At 48.7% G+C, this 12,241-nt stretch overlaps 1 protein-coding gene across 3 annotated transcripts in view; it reads right to left on the bottom strand.

Moving 5' to 3' along the window:
• Positions 1-11,234, bottom strand: part of SCHIP1 (schwannomin interacting protein 1) — a 151,746-nt gene extending 140,512 nt beyond the window's left edge. Inside the window, exons 1-2 of one of the 3 annotated variants that reach the window (XM_043875375.1) lie at positions 11,025-11,234; positions 9,812-10,504 (exon numbers count right to left, since the gene is read on the bottom strand). In XM_043875375.1, the coding sequence (XP_043731310.1) occupies positions 9,812-10,486 (675 nt within the window). In that variant the 5' untranslated portion in view covers positions 10,487-10,504; positions 11,025-11,234. Of the gene's footprint in view, positions 1-9,811; positions 10,698-10,718; positions 10,905-11,024 lie in introns of those variants that run through there. The other 2 variants (XM_043875374.1, XM_043875373.1) reach the window with 2 other exon arrangements.
• Positions 11,235-12,241: the final 1,007 nt, after the last annotated feature.

Here is a 12,241-nt window from a genome sequence, read left to right as displayed (position 1 = left end):
TGAGCTAAACTCTAAATGGAAGAGACCAAGTTTATAACTGTATTACAATATGGGTTTTGAAAAGAAAAAGAGAAATAAACAAAATGAAACTTTTCTATCAGGTGATAAAAATTAGAATCTACTTCTAGTCATGAAGCTCTTAAGTGATGAGGCTGGATCTATCCTCCAATTAAGTTGTGAAAAGACTTTCTTTAAGAAAAAAAAAAAGATAGCTGAAGGGGACAGAGTTCATTAAAAATGGAAACTGTGAATCAGGTGACCTGAGACTGGGTCAGTCCTGGGTTGAGGAAGGTGGGTGAAGATGTTTAATCGTCATAAGCCTGTTTTCTCCTCTGAAAGTGGTGAGGGTTTGATGAGTTGATCTCTGAGATCCTTTCTATCTTTAAAATCTTACTACTTTTCTATTAAAAATGCTCAGTTTCATAATTGACACTCGAATTTCTCCAACAGCTATGTGCAAAATAATCTCCTAGTGACTGACAGTATAAAAGCAGTAAGTGTGTAAAGCGTCATCAGTCCTAAGAGCTCAAGGAACATAAAGCAGCTAAAGAAAAACATTTGCAAAGGCCCTTGTTGTTTAAAAAAAACCAAATCTTAGGATTGAATTTCAGAGGTAAGAAAATAAAACCACTCATGTCTTTGATGCAAAGGTCCAGGAGTAAAAACAAATTTCTTTTAAAATGCAAATGTAATGTCACAGAGTTTAGAGAAGCTCTTAAGGAAGGACCTGGAATTACTATTATTAGGACTATGACTAATTCATAATCCTATGAATTAGTTCATAGTATAGCAGCTTTGAACAAATTTAAAAACTAAACAGGTGGTACAAAATGCATTAATACAGATAACAAGCATCCATCAAATGGCTACTCCTCGGAAAATGCCCAAGACTATATACGTATGTGTTTGCAGGGGAGGAGGGATTTAAAATAGTGGGGCAGACAAGAGACATCCCACAAAAACAGAATGCCTGGAAGCAGAAATTGACAGATATGGTCTGAGTTTTGTTAGGGATGAGGCTTTGAAAGCCTGAGAATGAGAAAGTGGAACACAAGTGGAATAAGAAGTTCAGAGGAGAAGTTGCTCAGAGCTGAGATGATCAGGGATGGCTTCCCAAAGACCTGAGTCAGAGCAGGCCTTGGGGAAGACAGCGCTGGACTGTTTCGTGGCCAATAATGTCTGGTCCTGCTACAGAGGAAAAGGCTCATGCTGGGCTTTCCTGGGAGTGAAGTCGCAAGGAATGCCAGGCGAAGGATCTGGAGTTGAAAGTGCAGGCTGAGCTAGAAATGGATGGAGGAAGGTGATGCGATGTCAGTGGTGAGATGCTCAAACAGCTCAGTGAATGTGTGATGAGCATATCTCCATCTGTTTTTCAGATCTGCACCATGACAGTGTTCCTCAGAATGTTCTAAAGGACCATGATGTGCAAACCAACTGGTGGGCATAGATTTCCTTTACTCCAACTACAATATTTTCCAAAGGTTTTTCTGCAGTAGGGTGAACTATCTGATGGTAGCTGAAATACACAGAGCCTGAGAACCTATGGTTTACCTGCAACCTATTTTTTTTTGGAAAAGCCAACCATATTTCTTTCTTGAGTTACATGCTAATGGACAGAGCAGCCTTGCAGCTCTTAAACAGGAATCAACATAAATTAGAAAAGCAGACAGTGATGACACTAAATATTTCAAAGTAAGGTTGATACACAGTATACAGTTAGCCCCAGTCATTTCCAGTTATGGTTAAAATTTTTAAAAAGTGATTGTAACACTGTCATGTCATGCTCTCTAAGAAGGATAAATGGTAACTGCAAACCACTCAGAATGTTTTCACTGCGGTGTCCCAGGCTGAGGAATCACGTAACTTATTAAACACAAACTTTACTATATTTTGCAGGAATAATAAAGACCTCTTAATTTAGTCTATAAAAACAGGAATTCATGTAATTTAAACATAGCCTAAGTAACTAAGGAAACAAACTACTTAGCCATTCAAAGCTACTTTAGAGGTGTCGTTGATGGAGGAGTAACTGGGTTGTAATTCTTACAGAATAATACACTGAAAACAACCTGTAATTAGTACCATTCTAGGAAGAAATGTAGGTAATTTAAAGTTTGCTACTTGTTAATAGTACAAACAAATAAAAAGACAAACTGCTTTCAAGTACTTTGGAAATAACTTCACCAGGAGAATCTACTTTCAATTAACATGTCAATTAAAATTATTCTTATCTTCTCATTAAAAGAGGGAAATGCACCTGTCATAGACAGTAAAAAAATAATAAAATGGCGATTAAAATGTTTCAGGTCTACAACTAGAATTCTAATTTAAAAACGAGTCCTTTTCTTTTTCTGAACAACAATGACTGCAGGTTGGATATAAGATGTGATCCTGGTATTTTGCTGAGGTTTTCTCTTAAGGCAGAGGGGAGCAGTTACCCCAATCACCTGAAGAGAGATGTCCCACCAGTCGCCAAGAACATAGGAGGAATACAGCAAATGGTGGGAGAGGAAGCCGACATCAAACTGGGAAACCTCTTTAGAAAACAGGCAACTCTTCACATGAAAAGATGCTCAACATCACTCATTATCAGAGAAATGCAAATCAAAACCACAATGAGGTACCCTTACACGCCAGTCAGGATGGCTGCTATCCAAAAGTCTACAAGCAATAAATGCTGGAGAGGGTGTGGAGAAAAGGGAACCCTCTTACACTGTTGGTGGGAATGCAAACTAGTACAGCCACTATGGAAAACAGTGTGGAGATTCCTCAAAAAACTGGAAATAAAACTACCATATGACCCAGCAATCCCACTCCTGGGTATACACACCAAGGAAACCAGATCTGAAAGAGACACGGGCACCCCAATGTTCATCGCAGCACTGTTTATAATAGCCAGGACATGGAAGCAACCTAGATGCCCATCAGCAGACAAATGGATAAGGAAGCTCTGGTACATATACACTATGGAATATTACTCAGCCATTAAAAAGAATTCATCTGAATCAGTTCTAATGAGATGGATGAAACTGGAGCCCATTATACAGAGTGAAGTAAGCCAGAAAGATAAAGACCAATACAGTATACTAACGCATATATATAGAATTTAGAAAGATGGTAACGATAACCCTATATGCAAAACAGGAAAAGAGACACAGATGTACAGAACAGACTTTTAGACTCTGTGGGAGTAGGTGAGGGTGGGGTGTTCTGAGAGAATAGCATTGAAACAAGTATACTATCAAGGGTGAAACAGATCACCAGCCCAGGTTGGATGCATGAGACAAGTGCTCGGGGCTGGTGCACTGGAAAGACTCAGAGGGATGGGATGGGGAGGGAGACAGGAGCGGGGATCAGGATGGGGAACACATGTAAATCCTTGACTGATTCATGTCAGTGTATGGCAAAAACCACTACAATATTGTAAAGTAATTAGCCTCCAACTAATAAAAATAAATGGAAAAAAAAAAAAAACAACTTCTCAAACAGTTAAACACACACCTCTCATATGGTCCGGTCATTCCACTCTTAGGTATTTTCCCAAGAGAAGTAAAAGAATATGTCCATGGAAAGACTTGTATGTGGATATTCATGACACTTTTATTTGTAATAGACAAAAGCAAATAAATGAAACAACCCAAAGGTCCATCAACTGGACAATAGAGTATATCCATAAAATGGAACTCTACTCAGCAATCAAAAGGAATGTGTTATTAACATACCCAACAACACAGATGAAGCACAAACTAATTATATGCTGACTGAAAGATGTCAGACAAAAAAATGAGTGCATGTTATATAATTCCTTTTACATTAGTTTTAGAAAATGCAAGCTAACTCACAGTGATAAAAATGAAGTCAGCGGTTGCCAAGGGACAGAATGGGGGGATCACAAAGCAGCATGGGTATACTTTGGGGAGTGAAAGATAGGTTCATTACCTCGACTTTAGCCATGGTTTCACAGGTGTACACGTAAGTCACCACTCATCAGACTGCATACTTTAAATGTACAGTTAATTGTATGTCAATTCTGCCTCAATGGAGTTGTTTCTTTTTTTAATAAAAAATCAAAAGGAGAAGTCAAAGGGAGAAAAAAGGAGTGACTTTCCAGAGGTAGAACAGGCCCAACATGAAGTATTACGAAGCCTGAGAAAATTTCACAGAAAGACCATTGAGAAAAAGGGGTGAAGTTATACTCCATTTAGGAAGAGGAGTAGGTTGAGGCAGTGGGCACCCCAACTCCACTTGGGGTGATGGGGAGACAGAAGAATGATACTGTGACAAATTAAGGTCCTGGAGAAGCAGGAGAAAGGGAAAGCCAAGCACTTGGGACTGTGTTCAGAAGAGGGAAACAGGAAGAGAAGTTCAGGTTTCCCTAAGAGTTGTCCATACCAGTTCCCATAGAGTCGGCAGGAAGACAATGGGCTTTCCCAGTGGCTCAGATGGTAAAGAATCTGCCTGCGATGCGGGAGACCTGGGTTCAATCCCTGGGTTGGGAAGATCCACTGAAGGAGGGCGTGGCAACCCTTTCCAGTATGCTTGCCTGGAGAATCCCCATGGACAGAGCCTGGCGGGCTACAATCCATAGGGTCACCAAAAATTGAACATGACTGAGCGATTAAGCACAGCACAGCACAATGAACATACCGGGGCAGGACGCACATGACTCGGTACTCTAGTCCTGGATTGTGTGCGGCGCTTGAGTTTGCCAGGAGCCTTTACATGGCTGCAGGCTCAGGGCAGGACTGTGAGAAACACAGAGACACGGGATGGGGGCGAGGTCTGGCCAACCGAAGGCGGGGCTTCGGGGAGTAGTTCTGATTGTTGGATGGAACCTCACCCCCCACCCAGCCCCTCCATAGCACCAGGCATCTCTGGGGCCCAAGGGAGCTACTAGGGATAAGGCAGTGGAATAAAGTGACCTCGCTGCCCTCAAGGCTCTGACATCAAGGTGAGGGGCTGGGCCATCTGAGGCCAAGCAGGTTTGTGCCAGAGCAGCCCGGAGACGACAGTAGGAAGTCAGGTCACCAGAGGCTCCTTCAAGACTCCCCAGGCCCCTCCTGCTCTGACACCAAAGACAGTTCCCAGGAGCATCCACGCTCCTCCTCCTCCACTGGCAGCAAAAGAGATTAGCTCCTGGAAACTGTCACAAAGTTAAGGTCAGCCCTAGGTTTGACATCCTACCCAAACATTGTGTTTTTAAATTTGCCTCTAAATCTTCCCTAGATTAGAGACAGCTGATCGTCAACATACCTTTGTGATCTCAGTCCTTCGTTTTGAGCCTGTCGCTGTAGGTGAGAGGAAGAAAGGGGCATGAACAAGGGTGAGGAGGCTGTCACTGCTTTGATGGACAGAACTCAATATTATTCCATTCAAACCAAAGCCTGTCTGTGAGAAGAGACTCAAAAGTCATGGGATTTTGATGATCTCCTAGTTTACTTGTCCTTAACACAAGGAAACACAAGAGAGGACCCGTCCACCCTTTAAGTTACTTCAGGAAGGTGGAAGCTCTTTCCTTTTATTTCAATTAATTTTAAGCATCGAGAGGAAAAAAACCCAATCTAGCATCAGAAGAAAGAACAAAATCCCTTTCATGATTTTCTTACTGGCGTCTTCTGCAAATCACTTAACCTCTCTGGGCCTCAATTTTCTCAACTGTACAATAAGGGGGCTGGTTTTTAGGTCTGGGGCATGTGAGTCTTCTAAACACTTCAGTCATTCATTCAATATTCAAGAACTATCACAGATACTAGGTTATAGCAATAAAACAATGCAGGCTAGCCCACTGTACTCCAATTCAATTCTAAAAAGACCAAAAATGAAGAACTGAATAAGATCACGTCAGGCGGTGACAAGCACTAAGAAAATACACAAGGCATGCCTGGGTAGAGCGTGGAGTGCCTTACTCTGCACTTGGGAGGGGGCGCAGGGACAGCCTCTCGGAGGAAGGGAGTTGAGGACAGTCTGGGATGATGACGAGGAACCAGTCACTCGATTCCACACAGAGCTAACAGCACAGGCAAAAGTCATGAGGCGGGAATAGCTTATTTGGGTCTCCTTACACGTGAAAAAGAGGTGCCCTTCTTTTTCATTTTATACCTTTCCTCTCAGTACTATATATTAACTTCACTTAAATATATTAGCACACAGCCCTTTTTAAAAACGGTTTATTATTTACGGTTGTGCTGGGTCTGGAGAAGGCAATGGCACCCCACTCCAGTACTCTTGCCTGGAAAATCCCATGGACGGAGGAGCCTGGTAGGCTGCAGTCCATGGGGTCGCTAAGAGTCGGACACGACTGAGCGACTTCACTTTCACTTTTCACTTTCATGCATTGGAGGAGGAAATGGCAACCTGCTCCAGTGCTCCTGCCTGGAGAATCCCAGGGACAGGGAAGCCTGGTGGGCTGCCGTCTCTGGGGTCGCACAGGGTCGGCCACGACTGACTCGACTTAGCAGCAGCAGCAGCAGCGCTGGGTCTCCGCTGCTGCACGGGCTTTGATCCACTTGCGGAGAGCAGGGGCTACTCTCCAGCTGCAGGGTGCAGGCCTCTCACTGCAGTGCCTGCGTGCTAAGTCGCTTCAGTAGTGTCCCGCTGTTTGCAACCCCCGGACACAGCCCACCAGGCTCCTCTGTCCATGGGATTTTTGCAGGCATGAATACTGGAATAGGTTACCGTGTCCTCCTTCAGAGGATCTTCCCGACCCAGGGATTGAACTCTCATTTCTTACATCTCTTGCATTGGCAGGTAGGTTCTTTACCACTTGCAGTGGCTTCTCTTGTTGCAAAGCACAGGCTCTGGGGTACACCGACCTCAGCAGTTGCAGCACATGGGCTCAGTAATTGAGATTCCCAGGCTCTAGCACACAGGCTCAACAGTTATAGTGCTTGGGCTCAGCTGCTCTGGAGCATGTGGGATCTTCCCAGACACAGGGATTGAACCCGTGTCGAACCCATGTCTCCTGCATTGGCAGGCAGATTCTCCACCAGAGCCACCAGGGAAACCCGCACACAACTTTTTATTTATTTAGTTTTTATCGAAGGATAATTGCTTTACAGAATTTTATTGTTTTCTGTCAAACCCACACACAACTTTTGAAGGAGGTGCAAAAACTAGCACTTGATTTGAGCAGTTCCTTCAAAACAGACTTCTTCCACACCAACTCCTTTGTGACTCTCAAGCTTCTGTCCTCAGGGTTATAAATTCTCACACTATTCCAGGCAGGAGTAAACAGGATTTTAATCAGCGTTTTCCATACTTTTATGACAGTGACCCACAGTGCGAGAGAAATCTTAATTACACTGTGACCCAGTGTCCACATACAACTGAAATAAAACTTTTTAGAAAATTGGCCATTGTAGTACATTCTATTTAATTTTATTTTTTTAAAAGGTGATTTCATGGAGAACTTAGTTTGAAAATCACTATTCTAACCCAACAATGACTAGCAATTTTGTTCAAATTTTTCCAAACTGTGGAAAAAGTCAATATTCAACAACCTCGAAGGCCATTTCCCCCTCCCGTTTTCCCTGCACACATACTTGCTTTAAAGCAATGGAACCCAAATTTCTGGGAAAGAAATACCCAGTGGGGACATCTTCAGGACAGTGAGAAAAGGAAGGGGGAGGAACCCCCCCTTCCTAGTAAACAAGCAAACTGTTTACTAGGGGAGAAGACAAGACACCTCAGGTTTCAAAGATGGCCCAAGAAGGAAAGATTCAGTCTCCACTATAGATAAAAAGGAGTGTGTGTGTGTGTGTGTGTGTGTGTGTGTGTGTGTGTGTTGGTAGAAGCAAGTCTGTTAGGTGAGTCATTAGATTTTAAGTTCCTAGAAGGAAGTCAGTCTAATCTGTATCCCTACCTTGCTCATCATAATTCCAGGCCTATGTGGACAGATGTATCACTGCAGCCCTGAGAATCAGACTTTGAATTTAGCACAGAAGTCAAGAAGAGTCCCTTGGATAGCAAGGACATCAAACCAGTCAATCCTAAAGGAAATCAACCCTGAATATTCACTGGAAGGACTGATGCTGAAGTTGAAGCTCTAATACTTTGGTCATCTAATGCAAAAAGCTAACTCCTTGGAAAAGATTCTGAGGCTGGGAAAGATTGAGGGCAGGAGGAGAAGGAGATGACAGAGGATGAGATGGTTGGATGGCATCACCGACTCGATGGACTTAAGTTTAAGCAAATTCCAGGAGATAGTGAAGGACAGGAAGGCCTGGCATGCTGCAGTCCATGGGGTCCCAGAGTCAGACACAACTTAGTAACTGACCAACAACAACATGGGTGCTCAAGAACATTCTAAATAATGAAGCTCATTGTCATCATTAAACCCTAACTTTGCATGTATAACCCAATGATTACATTTTCCTGGAATGTAAAAATGTCAGGCCATAGTAAAGGAAACTTCTTTATCTTCAAGTCACTGTTTAAGTCCAGGGAGCTTAATCAGGTATTTTTTCTCAGCACCAAGTGGGAGAAGGATGTTTTGAATTGCAAGATACAAGAGCAAGTACTGGCTCTAATGGAAAGATTCCGTGTCTGCTAGTGGCCATGGTAAACAGCTGGGATTAAAACGAGTGTGTTAATTTAATAGGTAGTTTCTCAAGGGACACTAACCAATAGGTTCTGTCAGCCAAGGGCTCTCTCTCATAGAAACCATGCCAATTTCTCTGTGGAACACAGTTACCGTCCTTACCCCTGAAGTCAGAAGTGCACGCACCCAATTTCCAGTAGCCCTGGGCCGGGAAGCCAAAAATTACACCTGCAAGCAAGCATTCTCCTAGGCCGCCACACAGCTGCCACGCACAGAGAGACCCTCATTTAAGCTGTGTACCCTTCAACCCCATACACGATCGTCATTAATGATTTCAAATTACAACTGTTGCTTTCTCCCAAAACAGTGATAAATAGAGGAGCTACTTTCAAAATGCTGTTCTTTTAAGTCATTTATCTGCTCTCCTCTTGGGGGCAAAAAGAGATGTTGAGACAAGTGTGAACCTGCCAGAGCTTCTTATTATAGATGCAGCCCTCCTTCCCTCCCTCTCTTTCCCACTCCAGTACCCTTTCCTCTCTGGGTTTCCTGAACCGAGGCACCAGCCTCTGGGAAGGAACTGCAAGTGGCTTCTTATCAAAACTAGGAGGGATTCACTGGACAGTGGGGTGAGTCAGCCCACAGAGGAAAGAACCACTCCCTTATCCTAGCAGGTCAACAATAAGTCGGGTTTCAGAAAGGAAAGAAGTCTGAGGAGGGCGGTCAGCCCATTCCAATTCAGGAGCATCCGCACACACGTCAAGAGGGTACAACGCGTGCTGCCTCACCGGAGGTGTGGGCAGGCGAATGCATGCTTCTGCGCAGGGACAGCCTATATATGGGCGAGACATCAGTGGCAGCGAAGGGAGACCTACCACGCTTGACAAAGCCACAAGTATTACGACTTGAAATATCACCCGCAGGGTACCGGCTTCGGTGCCAAAATCTCCCCGGATTTATTTTCAGGCAAGTGACTCACAGTCTCGTCTCCATAAGTAATTCCATTAAAATGAGTCGCCAGTTCCACTAACCCGACTTTCCGCTGCCCTCTGTCTGCCCCTCCCTCCTCTCCGCCCATCCTGCAAATCCAGACAGCTCAGAGACTGAGCAGCCCTACCCCCGGGAAGCAGAAGGCAGCCTCCCCGGCCCGGCCCCCACCCTCCCGGCAGAATGAATGGGGCCGGCGGCTGGCGCGAGCGCAGGGAGGGCGCGTGCGGGCCGTGCGCGGGGTGGGTACGTGTGTGCGCGCGTGAGCACGCACCCCGGCCAACTTACGGAGGTGGAGTTGGTCCTCGCCTGGCCTTGGTTCCGCACCTCCTGCTCCCGGAACTGCAACCCGGCCAGATGCTTCTCCAGCGCCTCCCAGTCCATAGGGGGAGCCGGGGGCTCCTCTGGGACGCACGTCCTGCTGTCCGTGGGCTGAAGGCAGAGGCCCCCGGCCGCCGGGCCCCGGCCGACGCGCCGGCCCCCTGCAGGCTGGGGCTTCTGGACCGCGCGGCGCGGGGCCCGGGAGCCGCTCGGCCGGCCGGCCACCACCACGTTGCCATTGTGCCTGAGGTCCTGGGGGTCGTGCGGGTGGAGGTTGCCGTTGGGCACCGGGGGCGGCATGGCGGTGGTGGCGTTCCTGCCCCCGCCGCTGCGGGGCCCGGCGCTCACGTCCCCCGGCTCCCGGGCCGGACAGCGGTCATCCCTGCACCCTCGCTCGTGGCGCCCGTCCTCCTCTTCCTTCTCCTCCCCGTCCTCCTCCGGCGCCCACTCATCAATCACCTTCTTCTGGTAGACCGGGAAGGGCTCCTCATAGTCCTCCAGGGCAGACACCAAGTCCAGGCTGCCCCCCGGCGACGACGAGGATTTGCACTCGGAGCAAGGGGTCACTTTGGTGGAGTTGGACTGCGAACTGGCGCGGCTGCTGTTGCTGCTGCTGCTGCCGGCGTCACTGCCTAGATCCATCCCATCCTCTCGGTAATCCTGGGGGGAGGAGGCAGAGAGAGTGAGCCGCTGGCCGAGCCTGCTCCGGCCGCCCGCCGCCCGCCGCGAACGCCCCGGCCCAGCAGTGCCCCGCGCCCGCCAGGCTGGAGGTGCGCCCCCGAGAAGGCGTCGGGGTGGGAGCCGGCACCGGCTTGAGGCTTCCCTCATCGCATCCCTTCCCCTGCGACGAGCGGATTTCCTCCGGGCAACTGACCCTCAAATCAGCAAAGGGGGTGCCCAGGCGCTGGCGCGCAGACTTTTCATAAGAGGGGCCCCTAGGCGCGCGTGGACTTTTTTAACCATTTTGTGCCGGGTGCGCCCCCGCACCCCGCTCCAGGGATTCTCCGAGAACCAGACACTTTCCCAGCGAATTCTAATTCCCTGGGGGCGGGGACCAAGAAGAGGGTGGGCGGCTACTAAACTCGCACCTCGCGCTAGGCGCCGAGACCACCCCCTACCCGGCCCGCCCCGCCCCCGCCGGCGGCCGGGAGGCCGGCTCCGCTAGCGAGCTGAGCTTTACTTTCTAAGGAACGGCAGGCAGCTCGGAGGTCTCACTCCCGCCTCCGCGCCCCTCGAGCCAGCCCCGCCTCTGCTCGCTTGAAGGTTCCGGGTGGGGGGCGCTCTCGGCTCCCACCGAGCAGGGTGGCCCCCGCCGCCCCCAAAGGTGTGCGGGGCCGGGGCGCGGCGGCCGCAGCTGCAGGCGCCGCCGCCGCCGCCCTGGGGGAAGGAGGACGCGCCCTGCCGGCGCGGAGCGGGTCCCGCCACCGAGCATGCCCAGAGGCTGCCGGGCGCGGCGGAGTCCGCTCTCCCGGCTTTCTCGGCTGCAGGCTGGGGCGGGAGGCCGGGCGGGGACGGGGTTGGAGGGGCCGGGAAAAGGCCCGAAGGAAGGGGACTCGGGGGCTTTAGGGACGCAGACATGGCCACTTGGCAGGGCTGGCGCCCTGGGGAGAGTGGTGAATTTTAACTCCCAGACACACTCATATTTCTGCGCGCGCCTCAAGCCCTCTCTGCGGGGTTCATTACCCCGCCTAAACCTCCCGGCACCCCAAAGCGCAGGCCCCTGCCTCCTAAACCCACGCGGAAGTCCCCGGGTGACCCCTTGCAGGACCTCCCGCCCCCTACACGCGCACATACACAATCCCATGTGGGAGCCCGAGTGACGTGTGCTCCGTGGTCATGCACCATCATTTCCCTTCCACCTTCCTCCTCCCCGCTTCCTCTCCCTCCACCGCCCAGCTCCAGTCGCCGGGCTCCAGCCTCCCCTTCCAAGTTCAGGCTGTGGGTGGAACCTGTTGCTTTAGCACACGTTTTCTTTCCCTTCCTGGCTGCTCGCGGAGAATGACCTGTGAGAGGTGTGTGTATGAGGAACAGAGGAGTGCAGATGGGACTAGTAGCTGGCATGGAGGTGGGGAATCTGTTCTCAAGGTTTGGGCATGCCTCCGAAGTCCCCCCTTGGCCACCTCCGATCTAGGAGACGTTAAAGGAGGGGAAGAGGTAGGTGTGAGGTCACATGCCGCCTGGCTTGGCTTCCTTCAGTTTTTTCGGAAAACCGAGTCAAAGAAACCTCTGCTGGGTTTTTCAAAACACTGCAACGGCTTTAGTTTGTTAGCTCATCCTCTTTAGGAACAAGGTTTTATGAAATGAAAGAACTGACCCTTGGAAAAAGGAGTTGGGTCACAGAACATCTTTTAAGGATTGAGAGTTTCTTGTGAACAAACTGTTAGCCAACTCTGGGGA

The sequence above is a fragment of the Cervus elaphus genome, chromosome 19, assembly GCF_910594005.1.
Source record: "Cervus elaphus chromosome 19, mCerEla1.1, whole genome shotgun sequence".
Taxonomy (NCBI): Eukaryota; Metazoa; Chordata; class Mammalia; order Artiodactyla; family Cervidae; genus Cervus; species Cervus elaphus.
This window is presented reverse-complemented; position numbering and strand designations above follow the sequence as displayed.